The sequence below is a fragment of the Salarias fasciatus genome, assembly GCF_902148845.1.
Source record: "Salarias fasciatus chromosome 7 unlocalized genomic scaffold, fSalaFa1.1 super_scaffold_4, whole genome shotgun sequence".
Taxonomy (NCBI): domain Eukaryota; kingdom Metazoa; phylum Chordata; class Actinopteri; order Blenniiformes; family Blenniidae; genus Salarias; species Salarias fasciatus.
In genome coordinates, this window is record NW_021941229.1 from 22,995,034 (window position 1) to 23,013,311 (window position 18,278).

General features: G+C 44.2%; 2 protein-coding genes across 2 annotated transcripts; one reads left to right on the forward strand and one right to left on the reverse strand.

Annotated features, from left to right (window-relative positions):
* Window positions 1-2,143: 2,143 nt before the first annotated feature.
* LOC115383325 (alpha-N-acetylgalactosaminide alpha-2,6-sialyltransferase 3-like) lies at window positions 2,144-6,701 on the reverse strand. The gene is made up of 5 exons (XM_030085498.1): window positions 6,398-6,701; window positions 6,135-6,287; window positions 4,220-4,629; window positions 3,697-3,804; window positions 2,144-3,601 (listed from the first exon to the last, which is right to left on the reverse strand). Exons 1-5 carry the CDS (start codon window positions 6,407-6,409, stop codon window positions 3,415-3,417), a joined length of 870 nt encoding a protein of 289 aa, XP_029941358.1. The 5' UTR covers window positions 6,410-6,701; the 3' UTR covers window positions 2,144-3,414.
* Window positions 6,702-7,413: 712 nt separating this feature from the next.
* LOC115383316 (mitoguardin 2-like) lies at window positions 7,414-15,253 on the forward strand. Its single transcript, XM_030085487.1, has 16 exons — window positions 7,414-7,471; window positions 8,358-8,628; window positions 8,768-8,975; window positions 9,063-9,178; window positions 9,267-9,387; window positions 10,045-10,172; window positions 10,310-10,427; window positions 10,610-10,716; window positions 10,795-10,907; window positions 11,726-11,798; window positions 12,107-12,193; window positions 12,288-12,386; window positions 12,621-12,755; window positions 12,857-12,910; window positions 13,016-13,132; window positions 13,264-15,253. The coding sequence occupies exons 2-16, from the start codon at window positions 8,533-8,535 to the stop codon at window positions 13,462-13,464; spliced, it is 1,773 nt and encodes a 590-aa protein (XP_029941347.1). The 5' UTR covers window positions 7,414-7,471; window positions 8,358-8,532; the 3' UTR covers window positions 13,465-15,253.
* Window positions 15,254-18,278: the final 3,025 nt, after the last annotated feature.

Genomic DNA, 18,278 nt, shown 5'->3' on the forward strand with positions numbered 1-18,278 from the left:
AAAGTTGAGTGTTTTACACATGAAATGGAAATAAAATGTACATCTGATCGAAGTCAACAGTTTAATGAGCCCATTGGCACTCGTGAAATTAGATTGTTTCAAATTTTTAGTGAAAACAATACTTTTTTTTTTCAGCTTTGATAATTAAAATGTATGTGTACCTTCAGATAAATAACTCCACAAGGACAAAAACACATCCAACCAGGAAAGAACAGATTTAAAACACATCAACTACTTTGACTTGTAAAAAAACTTAAGCATTTGCAAACTGTTGTTAGCACGAGGGACTTGCTGATGCGAACCAGCCGTGCAGTCTAAGAATCATGAATAAACACCCACAGTTACCCAGTAATGAATTGAGTTTGTGCCAGGCAGAAGAAGTAAAACATTAATGTGAACTGTGGAGCACATAACTTTGTGCTTTCCTAACTCCACTGGCTTCTGGTTCGGTTCAAAATTGATTTTAAGATTCAAAGTCAAAGTCAAAGTCAAATTTATTTATATAGCACATTTTTACAACTTTAAAAAAAGCTCAAAGTGCTTTACAGTAAAAAACAATTCATTTGTTTGTTTTAAAGTTACTGAACTTTCTGGCCCTGGATTATTTATCAGACCTTGTTAAAGTCCATCAGCCCTCCAGAGCCCTGAGACCCTTGACATTTCTCGACCCCTCCTTAACGGAGATCGAGCTTTTGCTGTGGTGGAGCCCGGACTGTGGAAAAGTTTCCCCCACACAGTACGGTCTGCGGACAGCCTGTAAAAATCCCGGCTAGAAACTCACCTCTTTATCCTGAACAGAGTCTTACTTTTGTGTTGTTCTTTTACTGTTATGTTTCTTTTTTGTACTGTTAAGCACTTTGTCCTACAGAAATACAGGTGACACTGACATCTTCAGAAAATGAAATCTGGGGATTGACGAATTTTACAATTTCAGTGTTTTCTTATTTAGTTTTCTCTGGATAAGCTCAAGGAGCAAAGAAGTTTCTTCAAAAACTTGACGGTCATCCAGATATTTACTTGTGTAAGAGTTGAAAAGGCTCTGTGCAAAGTGAAGAACAAGTTTGGTATTGTTTGGTCTTCAGCTGGTTCTTGTGGATCGCTCTTCCTACGCTTTGAGGTGTGTTTTGTTGCATTAACCTTCTCCAGCACAGATCAGTCTCCGCACAAATGCAAAGCAGCGGCTGTAGTCCGCCTTTGTCTTTGGTCAGAGGGGAGCTGAGCGGCTGCAGGTCAGTTGTTCACATCTGTGGCCGACTACACACCCACACATCTGAATATTTCAACATCCAGTGAAACACTCTGTGGTTTTCCCCGGGCTGTGTGAAGTTAAGTTCCTCCTCAGATTCAGAACTGACTTCTCATTCTACTTTGGTCCTGTGTCCTGATTTGAATCAGTGAGTGCTTTATTTACTCAGTCCACCTTGTTTTTTGTTTTGTTTTTTTTTGTGTGTGTGTCACTTCTCGAATTGGTCTGATCACATGTTCAGCTGACTGTTGGCTAAAAAGGATAAAACTACTACAGATGGCAACAGCAGCTAAAGCAGTAATATTAATTCTAAATTGTGGTCACACGGTGGCATTAATCTACATTGAGCAAAAATGTTTTGTTGTTCCAGAGGAATTTTATTTGGTGGACAGTGATTAAAAAGTGTCTTTTGTTGGGAAAGGTTATAAAAGATATTAAAACCTCAAACACATCATTAAATTTTTCCGCCGATCAGAACACAATACATCTGTTTTCTGTCTCTCGAGGGAGGGCAGGAGATGGAGCTGATCTGCTCTACATCCTTTGCACACAGTGAAGTGGTGCAATCAGGTGGGTGGATTACCTTTAGCTCAGCTAAACTGCCACACACACACACACACACACACACACACACACACACACAGGGAAATGTTGGGCAGCAGATTTATTCATGCTGACACTCATCTCATCTCACTCCAGCAAGTTTACATTCATGTTTTTACAGTGTTCACGACACAGCCACCGAGACGTCCGTCAAAATCCATTTTAATTCAGAACGAAAGGTACATCGGAGGAAAAACACCTGCCTGGTAGTGCAAATACAGCGAGGCTCTTTGGGACTGGTCACAAAATAAGCATCATGCAACTGAAAAGGCAACACTATGTTGTTGTTTTTTTAAACTGTAAACAGGCAGCAAATAAAATGGGTAAACAATTAGTGACGTGGATGTCTGAACACAGAGGACCTATAAAAGCCAGTTACATTCAAAGTTATAACAATGGACTGAGGCTTCTCTTTTTTCAGAAATGTACTGGAGGAATCAGATGACTCACAGCCACCCGTGTAGGTGTGCTTCGTGGAAACGCGCCGGTTTGCACGTATTACACAGGAAACAAGGCTGCGAGCATGAAATGAGTCTTTTCACTGTGAAAGAGGCCTGAAATGAGGGAATAATATTAATAATTCCATTAAGGTGTGGTAGATTCAGTCGTAGAAATGTCAGTCTGTCAAAAATGTATTAAAACTGATGAAATAGGCTTCAGTGCAAAACTATACATGAGAGAGTTGCAGCTTAAATACAGAAACTCACCTGACATTTCAAATTAGACACAGTGTTTGTTCCATATAACATAAAGCATGCAATTAACCAGAGGCCACTACGACAAAACATGGCATGAGATTTTGTGCATTTCTACCCTGTAATCAGGATCAATAAATCAGCCGTAACTGGACAGACGGGAGGAAGTGTGAGGGTTTATGAAGCCACGATCCAGATGTAACGGCACTTCCCTCACAATAAGAACTTCTCACAGTGCTGGTTCGAAAGAAATGCTGCTGTTGTTCATCTTCAAACGTTTCCAGACAGCAGCTAGTTGCGGTAAAGGCAGAGCATGCAGCATTTACTCAATATCAGAGGAGGATTAGATTTGTTTGTTGAAAAATTTCTGGCTCTCAATGTTTTGTTTTCTAATTTTTACATTTGCAAATTGAAAATGTAATTAACAATTACTGGCAATACGTTTTTTTTTAAAGTTGGAAATGTGCAAAATAGCTTATTAACTATATGGCAGATTGTAGCACGACGTCAAATACTGACAAGGCACGGGAATAACTACATTTAAAATGTAAGCTTTGGTATAATCTGGCTTCAGTATCTCATCATTTTTTCCTATTATGGCTACATGTTAGAGAACTTTTCAGTAAAAGTGACGGTAACTACCAGTTAAAAGCTGGTAAATGGCGAACTTAGGAACAGAAAGTAGAATTTTACATGTTAGAATTCTTATGAACTGTTATCAAATGTTAAACACTGTAAAGTTGTTATAAAAAGGTGCCTGCTTGGGCAACACCAATATATATTAAAAAAAAGACCACAGTCCAGCAAAAACACGAATACCACAGTGCAAACGACGAGGATTTTCTTGGATCTCTGACTGGATTTCAGTCTTCAGGGATTCCAGGAAGGGTGTTTGAACTCGATCTTATGGAGCTTTGCCCATTTGGCGTAGATGGCTTTCTCGGTGATGAAGCGGTGGCCTCCGCGCGACGTGTTCTCGTGAAACCTGTACATCTTGCACTCATCGAGTCGGCTCTTCTCGTAGTAGTGGTAGGGAACGGCGCTGTTATTAGCTTGTCTGTGAAGAGACAGAAGGAGTGGATCAGCAGGCTGCTGAAAGGCTTCCTCTGTGACCGAGAGGAGACCTGGACGTCGGGGAAATCAGAGCCTTACGTGCAGTGGTTGTTGTCGATCATCCCGTAAACCTGGATGCTGTCACACATGTCGATGGCCAGAATCATGGTGAAGAATCCGGTGCTCAGATACGCCCCCGTTTTCAGTCTGAATAACAGAAAAACGTTCAAGTAACAGATTGAAAAGCAGAGCTGAAACTTTCCTCGTCTGATAAAGCTGGAGTTCTGTAGGAAACATGAACCATTTTCTCAGTGAAGCTGCTTTAGGTTTTCTCTGTTTCCCATCATGCATGTCAGTAGTTTTCCGCAGCCTCTCTCTGTTGGCTGTGCAGCCAGATCTTCTCCATCTCTGCCTTCTACACCCATCCAGCCTGCAGCCTGTTGATTAGCTGATTATCTGATGTCCGCTCAGTCGGAGGGCTGCTGTTCTTCCTAAAAATAGCCAAAGCCTTACCTTTTGAGATACTTCAGGATTCTCTTAAATAATTTTGTATAATATGTCATGCACCCTATGCAGCACAGATAAATATCAGTAATAATTCCTGAGCACAGAATGCACTGACCTGTTTTTTCCAGTTTCGTTCTGGAACACGTTGTCACAGTCCTGCACCTTGTCTCCGGTCACGGCGTAGATCTGGACGTCGGGATACTTCTTGGCCACCTTGAGGAGAGTATTGAAGACGCGGCCCTTCCCGTCCTGCCTCATGTTCCTCTCGGGCCCCCAGAACACGTACGTGGTGTTGGCGGACTGCTGGAAGTAGTAGCGCTCGTTCTTCACCAGCAGGGGGACGCTGGTGTGGGACGCCACGCGGACGGTGGTCCGGCTCCCGACGTCTCGCTCGTACCCGCGCGTGGGAGCGTTGTTCATGCGGATCACGCACCCGGCCCGATCGATCTCCTCGCCGGCGCCGGCTCCGATCATCTGACCTGAGCTGGAGATCAAGGCACAGCGGCCGCAGCGCAGAGCCAGTAACTGTTGAGAGGAGAAAACCAAGAAGAGTGAGAAGAAGACACAACATCTTGGTTCCATCGAGAGCACGAGGAACACCATCAACCAACCCCATTACAACACCCTCATTCATCTGAGAGGGGCAGAAAAAGTCCAGTCCACTGGCCAGCTGCTGATCTTTCTATTTTCAGTTTGTGCAATGTGCATTTTGGACTATTGTCGGATTAAGTTGGAGAGTATTTGGAAAAATAGTTGAACTGCTAAACACAACAGCACCATGCAGCCCTCCACTGCTGATTCTGTTTTTTCTTCAGTATCTTTTTGTTTGAATAATTAGATTACAAAACTACAGTCCTATAAAATTTCCAATACTGTTTCTTTATAGTTGTAAAATCAACTCCAACATGAGTGTCAGATTCAAGTGAACCACACTTTTTTTTGTTACAACCATCATACAAAAAAACTTCAAAAGCAGCTGTAATCTGATGTGTTTGAGACTCATCTGAACAACACAGTGACCTGAGTACAAACTAAACTCCAGACCTCATTGCACCATCTTGTGATGCAGAAGAGCATTACAACAACGAGTGTCCTGAGACTATTTGCTTTTCTTCACATTTCTGGATTACTCCTGATTCTAATTAAAATAGCAAGTTCCAACAAAACCATAAAATTTCCCAGATTAAAAATGCACTAATCGTGCTGTTACGTATGAATTAAAGACTCCACTTAGTGCCTTACATGCATGTACTTGTATTCCCCTGACATGTCCATGCAGCTCCTACAATCCAAGAATGCATGATGTCAAACCCTGTAGACAAGGTGAGCGGGCGGAAAATCACTCAAGATCTCAAGTTTTGTCAGATTAAGTCGACACATGATCTACTGCACCAGCTCTTGATATAAGTTGGACCAGTTAAACTTGACTTGTGCCTTGACAGATTTGCAACCCATGCAGAGTGTGCACTACTTTCAGAGAAGACCACTGGTCTGATAGGATAGCAGTGGTGCAGACGATGTTTGGGTGAATAGATTTGTTCCTTCTGAAACACACAGTTCTGCATGGTTTAGGTGTCTCTGTGCTGGCACACTGGGTGCAAATAACTGAGCTTCATCACCAAGCCTTGCAGAGGTGTAAAAACAAGCTGCTCATTTGGATCAGATGTGTTGGAGCTGGGAAACATCTCAAACATAGAGGAAAGTAGTCCTTGGGAAGAACTGTCTTCGAAGTTGGTGGCTTTATAATCATGTACTTACATGTTTGTTTTCATTGTATATTATTGTTTACCACTTGATAAACTTAGAGCAGATTTATCTGAAGGTTCCATCATTGAAATACGCTTTAGATTGTTTATCTATCGGGCCTATCACAGGCGATCATGAATAATGAATGATCTTTAAATGACACGTCAGGCGCTTTTTAGGGTGATGGGAGGGAGCTACAGATTGTGCAACTCGCCCAGAAGCGTTTCACAGACACACAGTCCTCTGTGAAGTCTGTCCAGAGCTCATCTCCTGGACCTTCTCACCTGATCCATCTCGCCGGGTCGGACCCTCGTGTAGCCTCGGATCCCTGCAGGTGGAGCCGCGGGCGATGGAGCCGGATGGTCCCGTCTGATCACATGGCCAAACCAGAACAAGGCGAGGAGGCTCAGGCTGAGCAGGCAGAGCCAGCGGTGCATCTGCCACAGCAGGACAGACATGATCAGGGTGGAGAAGAAGGGCACATCCGCCCCTGCACGAGCCGATGATTATAATCTATACCGACTGCGTCAAGACGCTTCGAACTTACCAGAGGGTTCATATCAAGGCCTATGGAAAAGCCCTGACAGGGGGGAACTCATTGTTCCAGCTGGTACATCCCAAGTCGAGGAAGCCATAAAGAGGAAAGCTTAGTCGCGAGCAGAAGTTTCACATATTCTTATTGGCCGCTAAAAGGTCAACTTAAACCAAGACTCGCTCACAGTTCGGTGCAACTTTTCTTCTCATCTCCCGGTGGAACACGTGGCTGTTCTGCTTGATTAATCTACAGCATCTCCGCATTAATTTGCATTATTTTTTAAGTCCGTCCCGTTAGTAATAACCTAAACATTCCTTTGGCCTGCTCTGTGAAATATAAATAACACTTCCGAGCGCACTTTTCAGAATAAAAGTGTAAACCCAAACAATACAGATGATTACTTCAGTTTATGCTGCATAATCTTTTCTTGTAACAAATCAGTATAAAACAACATGCCTCCATGCACCCATATATATGTAGCATACCATATTTTATCGTAAAATTGACACCTATAAAATGTCCCGATTGTATATTTTGAAATATTGTCTGGCACAAACCGGATATGGTTCGGTGACTAAAAATGTTAGATGTTGCCTTCACGTAAACTCCGTAAATTCACACTTTCACATGTCGGGACTACACACCACAAACTGCAGGTTAAAATATGTTAATATTGTAAGCTACAGTTAGCAAAAAGATGACTTTGATTGTCTGTGCAGTCCCATGTTGCTCAAAAAGTGTCTGTGCGGTTGTTCTTTCGAGAATGAAGGCATGTAAATTTAACCTTTTTTAACTAGATTTTGACGCATGTTGACTACCCTTTCTACAGTATAGCTGAAACTTTTCTGTCTTCGTGATTTTTGCCCATACTGGGAGGGGCGATTGTCCCAAATCTTCAACCTGATTGGTTCCCTTCTACACAAGTCCCGCCTACAATCGATCCGATTCGTTGAGAAAAAAACCTCGCCGTTCTTAGGTCGTCTGTGATTGGCCAGTGGCAACGTCAGTATTACTTGCGTCCGCCCGCAGAACCATCCACTGCCTGTGACACGGGAATGTCCTTCCCTGCCGCCTCGGATGCTTACGGTATGTACCTGTGTGAGGGATTATCGTATTAGTTGTGTCTCCGGTGACCCGCAGACGTAGAGCCTCTGCTGAAGCCGGCGAGGTGTCAGTTTAAAAGCTTCCACAGCCTCACAGATGATGCCGTGATGTGAGATGACAGACCAGAGCTGAGCTAGGCTAGCTGCACAGGCTAGCCACCTTTAGCATGCTGCCTTCATGAAGGGGCTGTCCACTGCTTCCAAGAAGTGACATTAACCAGCTCCCATCGGAGCCTTTAAAGCCATAGATCAGACTTTTAGTGGACTTAATCTAATGTCCAAAGAAATCAGCAGGAGAGTTGATTCCTGGCCTCAGTTTTAGCAGGACTGGCTAACAGCCTAGCTTCCACCTTCTCATTGAACTCGCTTCACTGTGATGTGATCTGTCTGTTATTTACAAAGCTTTTCATCAGATTTGACTATTTTGATGTATAAAGACAGAACCAACCATCCAGTTTGTCATGTTGCAGCCTCACGTGCTGTTTGCCATGTTACTGTAAGCGTGGTCCACCTTGTGCATGCCAGACAGAGTAGCTGGCAGTGTGTCAAGTTTCTCTGCTGATGAATAGTTTGATCTCTCAAGCTTACACGTCTTCAGAAGATAGGAATGTGTGTAAAGGATATCGCCTTGATCAGTGATTACTGTTTCTAAAGTAACATAAAATAATCGTGCTGATTAAATTCCGTCAGTCTCAGAAAGCTCTGTGACCTGCTGCTGAACTGTGTGGGACTCCAGCAGTGCAGGAGGGCAGGAAAGACCTGCAGCAGGTGGCGAGGGTGGCAGAAAACAAGGCTAATGTTTCCTGCTGCTGTGAGATTAGATTCGGATTCTTTGAAATCATTTTCAAAACGTGTTCAATCTTTTGCAGGGTGATCATCAGCTAACCAGACCGGTGTGGAGTACAGCTTCATGGTTGGATGACTACAGACGGTTCACCAGCGAGCCCTGAGCTGGCTGATCTCACCACGGACAGAAGGCCTTATTTTGGGTGAAAGTGAAAGAGATTAGGGGAGGTGTGGCCTGAAGGCGGTTCGATTCCTGACATGTCGATGAAACAACCAGACGGGATGTCCATCGCCCAGGCTTTGGCCATGACTGTGGCAGAGATACCAGTCTTTCTCTATTCCACGTTTGGGCAGGTAAAACCAATGCACACAATCACATATGTCAAAAAACTCTGTATCACTCTGTGGCACCACCTGTATTGACTTATTCAGTGAAAATGGTCAAGGAACTGTTCATTTTTTGTCATATCCTCACTCTCTGTTCTGCCGTCAGTCCATATTTTCCCAGCTGAAGCTTTCCCCGAGCCTGAAGAAGGTGCTCTTTGCCACGGCGCTGGGGAGCGTAGCTCTGGCTCTCACTGCCCATCAGCTGAAACGACGGGGAAGGAAAAGGAAGCAGGCACAAATAAAAGAGGGCCAGAAAACGGTGGGGATACCTGAGGCGCTGCTGAAGACTGGGAGACCGTCGTCATTGAAGAGAGGTGAAATCCTGACTCTGCGTTGCCGTTGAGGCGTCTTCAAACACATGTTGGAGCTGTTATTTATTTATTAAATTTTTCTGCGGACAGGTACTTTCTCCGGTCGACAGATGATGAGTCCCAGCACTCGGAGCAACGACACCATGAGTGGAATTTCCTCGCTGGCTCCCAGTAAACATTCAAGTTCCTCACACAGTCTGGCATCAGTGGGTTCACTTCAGCTTTTTCTTTTTCTGTCCCACTTGCTTGCATTTTGTCCATTTTTGGTGTGTGTGTGTGTGTTCCCCCACATAGACGCGAATGCCAAGTTCCCCCAATCAGTCTGTCAATCCCTCGACCCCCTGGGAGGCAGAGCCCGTGGCGGAAGAGTCCGGGGCGGCAGAAGACGCCAACGCTGAAAATCTCTACTTAATGGGTGAGAGTTTAGAATGATACATGCTATTTAAATATGAAATGCTCCTGTTTTAAAAAGCACGTAAAACTCCCAATCCTGAAATACTTTATAATGAAGAAGTAAATGATTCATTCAGAATTCTTAAAACTCCCTGAATAAGTTTGATATTGGGATTATACAATCATCCGATAGTCGGACTCTTGAACCCACACTGCTATAGTTTGGGAATTGATTCAGCTTGAGCAGAATTTAATCAGTCATTAACCCGTTTTACATTCCTCATTACCTCATTTCACCTCCTTTGTTCTTTATCAGCCCTTTGACTGGTTGTGTAAGGGCAAATATAAATCCTCCTCATCACTAATCTTTGGCATAATGCTCTCTGGTGATGAAGGAGGATAAAGATCTGTGTGCCTGGAGAACTGGAACCCAGTGATTCAGCATCAGGATCATAAAGCTTTGTGTTGCCCTGAAAACAATATGCGATCACCTGGTTTAGTTTTCCATTCATGTTAAACCGAAGCTCTCAGTGAAAGAACATTGCATTTTTCTCAAAGAAAGCATGATTTTTATACATTCTATAGATAATTTCGTAATGTTGTAACGATCATTACTTCTGTCCTGAACCTGGAGATTCAGTTTTAAGTGTGTGTGTGTGTGTGTGTGTTTTTGTGGTAGGGATGGAGCTGTTTGAAGAAGCCCTGCGGAAATGGGAGCAGGCGCTGAATATCCGCCATCACACCGGCTCAACATCCAGTAACAGCAGCCTGGCCCTGCAGGGGGCGGCGTGTGCAGACGTCCCCACGGTATCCGTCAAGCCGCCGTGCACGTCTCGAATCAAATTAAACACAGAAAACCATTTCGCTGGATGAAACGGTTTTCTAACAAAACACCACTCCAACTTGTTCTCCTTTGTTTCGTGTTTCTTCTCTGGTTTCTGTAGGCTGAAACCCATAATAAAGTGTTTGCTGAGAAGTTGGAAACACTGCTGCACCGGGCGTATCACCTCCAGGAGGACTTCGGCAGCACCATCCCCACAGACAGCGTGCTGGCGGACTTCGGTGAGAGTCGTGAGTTAATACGCAGCAGTTAAAGCTTCATTAACGTATCATATGAAAGATGGAGTCACAGGATGTTTATAGTATGAATGCTATGATTTAAACTGAGAGGTAGAAGACGGATGAAGCATTCTGCAGCCTGTGTTTCCTCCTGGGAGTCACTTTGCTTGCTGCTGTGTTGACAGAGAGTGAAGGAACTCTTATCTTGCCTCAAGTGGAGAGTTTCCAGAGGCTGCAGGACGATGACGCCACGACGGTCTCGTCCGATGACTCCTTCTTCTCAGCAGCAGAGGTGAGTTTCGTCCCCTCCGCCCTGGAAATCCAGACGTGAGTGATCCAAAAGATTTAACGCAGGATTTAATGTGCGCAGCTGTTTGACGCCATGTCTCTGGAGGAGGTGTACCAGCCTCTGAGGCCCGCGGCTCTCTATGAAGAAGCCTTGTCTCTGGCCCGGGAGGGCCGGGTGACCTACAGGTCCCTGAGGTAACCCCGCTCTGCAGCCGCGGCACGTCTGGAGCAAATAATCTGTCCGTCTTTTCTGATCAACTGTCTGAATATCTGTTCATCCTCCCAGTGAGAGTCAGTTACTTGGTCCTTTCAGCTGCTCTGATCTGCTTTCCTGCTCTTGTTTTGAACAGATCTGATATGTTATCAGTCGAGCAGCAGAAAGCCAGTCAGACTGACGAGGGGCCCGAGCTGCAGGATGTAGCCTAAAACAGCCAGATATTTCCTTCAGGAGTTGGTGGAGAGAATTAATACAGCTTAGAGAGAACGGCCTGCGTCCGTTCAGCTGAAAGGAGTCCAGAGAAAGACGATGGCTGAGGCTGGTTGTTCAGTCAGCCATCAGTGTTTTAGCCGGGGCCGCTGGAGCGGAACCCAGCAGGTTGCTGGGAAAGACAGGACACACGCGCACACACGCACGCACACACACACACACACACACACACACACACACTCACACGGTAACCAGAAACTGAGAAACTATCACACAGACGCGGTTTAGTGACCAATTAACCTCAGATCCAAGTAGTTGTGGATCCATGTGAGGAATGGGGAAGTGAAAACACACACACGTTACACAAATACTTAGAAAAATGAAAAGTCAGACGTTTCACTTTCTGTTACAGTTCTTCATAAAAACCACCGTATATCCAGTTCATGGCCTGTGAGGTGGAATCTTTTCCATCTCACTAGTTGACATTTTGTTTTTTCTATCACTGCCTCTCAGTGGTTTAAAAAAACATCTCTTCAGAGAAAGCAGGAGTGTGAGCTGATGGCTCGTCTCTCTCTCTTCCTTCCAGGACCGAACTACTTGAATGTTACGGTGACCAAGACTTTCTCGCCAAGCTTCACTGCGTCAGACAAGCATTCCAGGTTGGTTTAAACAAACTAAGACTCATTCCACTTTAGGAAGATTTAATTCTGACCATCTCTGAATGTAGTTTACCCAGTTTATTTGAAGTATTGTGGACTGTGAGAGGTGTGTGTGTGTGTGTGTGTGTGTGGGGGGGGGGGGGTGTTACGTAGATAAAGAATCTGAAACACATCCTCGACACTCGATAAGACGGTTGTTCTAGAAAACCTTGAACTTGAGCAATCCTGGCTGCAGCAGTGGAGTCGGGTTTCAGCAGGTAAAAGATGGACGGGTGACACACGGTGTGTCTTACACCTTCTTTTTCCAGGTCCTGCTGCTGGATGAGACTCACCGAACGTTTTTCATGGAGACCGGGAAGCAGATGATTGCGGGGTTGATGGTGAAGGCGAACAAGGTGAAGCGGCGCTCGCGCGAGAACGTCTCGCCTCGCCTCGGCTGACGCCTCTGCTCAGCTCTCACTGACCCTGAGCGACTGTGTTTGAACCCAGAGTCCGAAAGCCTTCCTGGAGAGCTACGAGGACATGCTGTTGTACACCCAGCGGGAGGAGACGTGGCCCGTCACCAAGATGGAGCTGGACGGGCGAGGCGTGAGTCCAGCCGCCTCCTCACAGTGTTTCACAGCAGCTTCAGATAATCACACTGCATGCAGGGTGTTTACATTCACGGCTCACTGCTGCCACCTCCTGGTAGGAAAGTAGATGACGTGATTACAGTGATTTTAATTCCCTTGCACATGTCCACAGATATGATAATTCCACACACTAACCTCTATAGAGAGTGTGTGACCCCCGGTGCGTCCCGCTGACCGCTCCTGTCCGCAGGTGGTGTGCATGAACTTCTTCGACATCGTGTTGGACTTCATCCTGATGGATGCGTTTGAGGACCTGGAGAGCCCCCCCTCCTCCGTGGTGGCGGTGCTGAGAAACCGCTGGCTGTCGGACAGCTTCAAAGAAACGGTGAATACACACTCTACACACACACACACACACACACACACACACAAATGTATCCACGTCACCATCATGCCTTCTCTAACACAGTGTTGTTTTTCCGCCAGGCGTTGGCGACGGCTTGCTGGTCAGTCCTGAAGGCGAAACGACGCCTCCTGATGGTGAGTCTGATTCCATCTGACTGATCACTTTATCGATCTGGACCGAGTCGATGCCGCGAGCTGTAAAGACTCAGCGCTCATCTGATATCGACATCTTGTCCACAGGTCCCCGATGGCTTCATCTCCCACTTCTACGCCATATCAGAACACGTGAGCCCCGTTTTAGCGTTTGGCTTTTTGGGGCCGAGGCAGCACCTCAGTGAAGTGTGCACCATCTTCAAGGTGAGAGCAAAAAAAACAAAAAAAAAATTTAAGTTTTGATTCTACTTTCACACAATGAGTGTTGGGTTCGTGGTTTTGGTTCGGTGGTGAATTCATTTCTTTGACAGTTTTTGTGTTCATCTCATCTGCAGCAACAAATCGTGCAGTACCTCAAGGACATGTTCGACCACGACAAGGTGCGCTTCACCTCGGCTCAGTGCTTGGCCGAGGACATCCTGAAGCTTTCGCACCGCCGCAGTGAGATCCTGCTGGGATACCTGGGAATCGACAGCCTTCTGGAGCTCAACGGCTCGCTCCCCAGAGAACTGGACGCCTCCTCTGGGACCAAATAGGACGTGCGAGGCGCAAACGGAGCTTCGCTGGGCTTCGCACGGGCCGACGGCGGAACGGCGGCGCAGCGACTCGACACTCGATCTGTTCCCTGCGTGGAAACCGGACTTCACGGAGAACCAGAACCAGAAGCAGCATCATGCGTTGATTCATCTTCGCCCATTAAACACATCTACTGTAACAGGATCTATATATATATATTATGTGTGTGTGTATGTGCGCGCATCAGATCAGCAGCCACCGGCCGTCGTGCTCAAGAAGGAAACCTCCAGGATGATGTATCAGAAATGCCAACCGTCGTCGAGGACTCGTCGTCTCCGCCGCCGCCGCCGCCATGTGACAAGGATACTTGAAAACAAACGTACCAAACCGATGAACCGATGCTCGGATCCAGACTCCTGCGGAATATCAAAGTCTTCATTAATGTGTGAGAGTGAATTCTGAGCGTTTCTATGTTTTATATTAAAGGTCGAAGGTTCGTTTTTAAAGCAGAGACGATTCCCGATGTGGGACGGAAAGGCTTCGTCTCATCAGCTGGTTCAACGTTTCCCCACTTTATTTAAAGTGAGCAGATTGAAGTGAGACCAGAGGAGTGTATTTAGCTGAAAATAAGACGCAATCATTTTAATCATAGAAAAGAAACCTATATCTATAACCTGAAACACACTACTCAAAACAGCACTGAAACTGCTGAGTCAACAGTTTTTTTTGTTTTTTTTTTGTTTTGTTTTTTTTGAGGAAATGTGGATTCCCACACACTCAGGATCCAGTCTGACCAGATTCAATTGGATATATTTGCTTCAACTGACTCAAGATGATCAGTATATTAATTACAGATGTGACTGAAATCATTTCCTTGACTTCTTTTCTTTTTTTTTTGTTTTTGTAAGTGCTCCTTTTTACAGACCGTTGTGAAGTTTTAACTTGAACCAGGCAGGAAAACCAAGTCTTCAAGTTCAGGTTATGTGCTGCGGAAAAAGTAAACCAAGACCAGAACTAGTATGAAACCTCACAACCAGAAAGTAAACTAAATCAGGCTCCTTAAAATGTATCAGAAATTAATTTTTCCATCCTAAATATAAAAAAGTTTTTGCCTTTTAAACTTTCCCCCCTTTGTAATGTCCTGATGAGGTTTTAATTCTCTGAATGAAGCCGTTCATGTGTTCAGTAGGAAGAATAGGGAAGGGAATTAAGTGCACTGATTCTGCTCTGTTGTGTTTTATTTTAACCTTTATTTTGTTCATACTGTGAAGCGAATGGCGCAGAAAGATGCTGTGTGGTGATAAAACTGACTTCATGAGATGATTATTCTGAATGGCATTGGAAACACAGGATGTAAGTGTTGAAATAATTTTTATTTTATTATTTTTTTGATTTTATGATTTTAATAAGTTATTGTTTCCACACACGTTTGTCTTTGTGGCGTTGATGATCTTGAAGTCGTAGCACCATGCCTCTTAAATTAATTTCTTGTTCTGTTGCGGTCTGCGTGCGGAAGAGTCGGTCTCGTCACATCGTTTCTCTTCTCACACATCAGCCACGGCTCCAGCTACACACTTGATTTCTGATCAAATATGCAGCTTTTTGTTGTTGAAGCATTTTTGCACTTTAGCAGGAAGAAGATACAGGAATGTCCAACGAATCCCTTTTTAACGCTCACGTTCACATGTAAAACAGATTATTTATTGATCATATATTATTGATAATATAGAAGTTAAATGCTGTACAGTAGAGAATTTATCTTCTGAGGAAAAACTAAACTGCAGAAATGATTTATTCTGGTTACTCTCACGAAGTTTTTGTTAAAGTGTCCCATATTTAAAAATCTTCCAAGCCTCCATTTTTAAGCGTGCGTGCTCTGTATGTGTTCCCCCATCTTCTATTAGTGGAAAATGCATCTGTTCAGTCGTGTCTTCAGACGTCGCTCTGCTGATTTTCTCTGTCCTGGCGTTAGAGCAGCGCTTCTCAAAGGGTGGGGCGGGTCAAGTCCACTTTATTTCTGGGAGAATTATGATAAAAAAAGAAACAAGAGGAATAAAAACACTTGATTAATTATAAAAAAAGGAAAAAGTGGGCTCCTCCTGACCCTGTTTGAGAACCCTGCGTTAGATAACCTGCTTTTGCATGTTAACTGTCGATTCTCTGGTATGCATCTGTCCGACAGCCCAGCTCAGTCGTAGTGTTTGTAAATTTAAAGTTACCATTTAGAAATAAGCTAATTGAAATATTTAGAAAGTAATGATTTGAACATTTCAGTGCAGGCATGGACTTCAGCATATATCAACGACGTTCTAAAGCTGTACAAAGATTTCAGATGGCCAAGCTGTAATTCTCTTTCTTTTGTTTTTATTACTGCATAACAAGTGTCCTCTTCATGCCTTCTGTCTTTTCTATTGTTACGTTACAATGCCAGCACAAACTGTAAATCGATTTGAACTCCTCATAATAAATGTTATTTTTTGTTATCAAACAAAAAGCTTATGGTGCCTTTTCCACACTCAGGATGTATTTTATCTTCCTCCAGGAGCCGAATAATTCGAGTTAGAATATCTTCTAAAGCCACTTTGAAGAATAAAATGAAGTACTGAGTCTCCCAGAAACTAATCTGTTCTCCATTATAAAGATATTACTGTCAACAAATGTTTGTGTTTTATTGGGATTACCATGACAGATGAGGCATCGGTGAAATGGAATGCTTCATTGGATTTGTGCACACAGGGAACGCAGGCCGAGTCAGAAATGCAAAATACTCTGCGATCCCGCACCGAATGGAGTCTGAGGACCGGTTAAGCAGAGCTGCTGCTCATCAGGGGAATAAACTCCACCTGGCAAAAGAGGCAAATACAGGTAATCAGCAGCCAGCGCCCTGCTAGTGCTCTCAAACACAGCCTGGCACCGCTTGCCTGGAACAAGGCAGAAAACAGGACAAGGCCAGAGCACCACAACGAAGGACAAGGATGGAGGGAATGGATAAAAAAGAAAGAAAGAATGGAAGGAGCAGGGGCTCAGGGAATACCGAGACAGGGAAGAAATGGAGGATATCGGAATACCTTCCTAAAAGCAACGAGCTTGACGGGGAAAAAGGATGAATAAGGCGATAAGTAAATAAGACCAGAAGATGGCGTTAGTGCAACTGCAGGCGTACAAGCTGCCTTTAAACTTCAAAGAAGAAGAAGAACAAGGCAACTGTTATGGTGTAAATGTTGACTATGATGTTCAGAATATGAGCTGTAATCTCACAGTGTTGACTGAGGAACTGATGAGAGGATGAGGGCTGTCTGAAACAACGAGCGACATCCCTCCGTCTGCCAATTCAAAGATGAAAATATATATTTGTGCTGCATTTTTGAATAACGCTCCAGGCCTAATTAGTTTGCTGTGATGAACTTGACCTTTTTCTTCTTTTGAATTTCATAAATGAAACACACTGAAAGTGTTGTTTGAGTTGCTTGACTGGGCTTTGAATTTATTTCGGGCGAGATGCCCTGACTTAGGTTTCATTCATCATCAGTAAAAATGTGGATTTCAAATCTTCTGTGTATTCATTTCATGAGTAATGCACTACAATTGTGTAACGCCCTGAAATTCGAATTAGATTAATTAATTACAGGTCCTGTAATTAATTAGAAACACACAGAAACCAGAAACCAGGTCCTGTAATTAATTAGATTAATATTTTTGATCACCTGACAGCTCTAGACATCAATGTTGGCTCTCACAAAACTGTGTCCCACAACATCATCTGCATGCTTCGCAGCTGAAGCTGAGTTGGCTGTTTAACTACAAGACAAAGGTATCTGAAGGTATTTGAATGAGGTATTCTGAACCTCCTGTTTTCAAAGGGATGTGTCGAGGATGAAGACTTTACAATGAATTCTTCATATATGACTCATGAACTTTCAAAATCTAAACGATGTTCAGTGGAAAATTTCTTTTTTTCTACAACCAGACGTCATGGTTCATGTTTTGTCCCGTCTGTGTCCCTGACGTCGTTCACCTGTGCCTGATTGGGTCGTTGCACTCACCTGCTGCTCTGGGCTTATATAAGGGGCTCTCTGGCTGCGTTCTGGTTTACAGACCGTCTTGTCTCCACGCCGTGTTTTCCGTGTGTTTCTGTGCTACGTGCTTTTATTCAGTCAGTGTTTCTGAGTGAGCTGCATGCTGTGCTGCTTCATGTCCGTCTGGGAGAGCTCCGCTCCTGGTTCTCTGCCCTCGAGCCAAGGCAGCAATGAAAAATCTCAATCATAATGATCTTTCTTTATGTTTTTGTCATTTTCACTAAAATGAATGTGCATTTGATCATTCTGTTGGTGTTCAGCCCCTGAGAGTAATTTTTGGTTTGAACTACAGATAATTTAGTACATTGTTGGGGCTTATGTTTAGTAATTTAACATGAATTGCCAAAGTATGGATTACTGAAGGTAATTGATCACTAATTTCATTAAATTATTATTCAGTAAATTGTCATGCAGTCGGCTGCCACCCAAACCACATTGCACCCGACCCCTACGGTTCCCTCGGTGGGTGGTGAGCCCACCGGAGGTCAGGCCCACATCGTCTCTTCGGGCTGAGCCCAGCCGGGCTCCGTGGGCAAAAGCCCGGCCACCAGGCGCTCGCTTACGAGCCGCAACCCCAGGCGTTCATATATCAATCATCTGAATTTATAGATTTGTATTCATGAATATCTCGACTATACAGCGAGCGCAGAAGGATCCTCACTACAGCAGGTCAAAGCATCATGTAGAAAGTACCTTTATTTATCTTTAATTCATTACAGGTTGAAACTCTATGATGTACTTGAATCTCTTCTCAGAAA

Bases quoted from the DNA above. Each gene is read 5' to 3' on its own strand.
- LOC115383325 (XM_030085498.1), bottom strand. The intron at 4,630-6,134 runs GTGAGAAGGTCC...TCCTCTCAACAG, and splicing joins GACCCGGCGAGATGGATCAG to TTACTGGCTCTGCGCTGCGG. The intron at 3,805-4,219 runs GTCAGTGCATTC...TCTGTTATTCAG, and splicing joins AACGAAACTGGAAAAAACAG to ACTGAAAACGGGGGCGTATC.
- LOC115383316 (XM_030085487.1), top strand. From the start codon at position 8,533: ATGTCGATGAAACAACCAGACGGGATGTCCATCGCCCAGGCTTTGGCC. The intron at 10,428-10,609 runs GTGAGAGTCGTG...CTGTGTTGACAG, and splicing joins CAGCGTGCTGGCGGACTTCG to AGAGTGAAGGAACTCTTATC. The intron at 11,799-12,106 runs GTTGGTTTAAAC...TTCTTTTTCCAG, and splicing joins GCGTCAGACAAGCATTCCAG to GTCCTGCTGCTGGATGAGAC.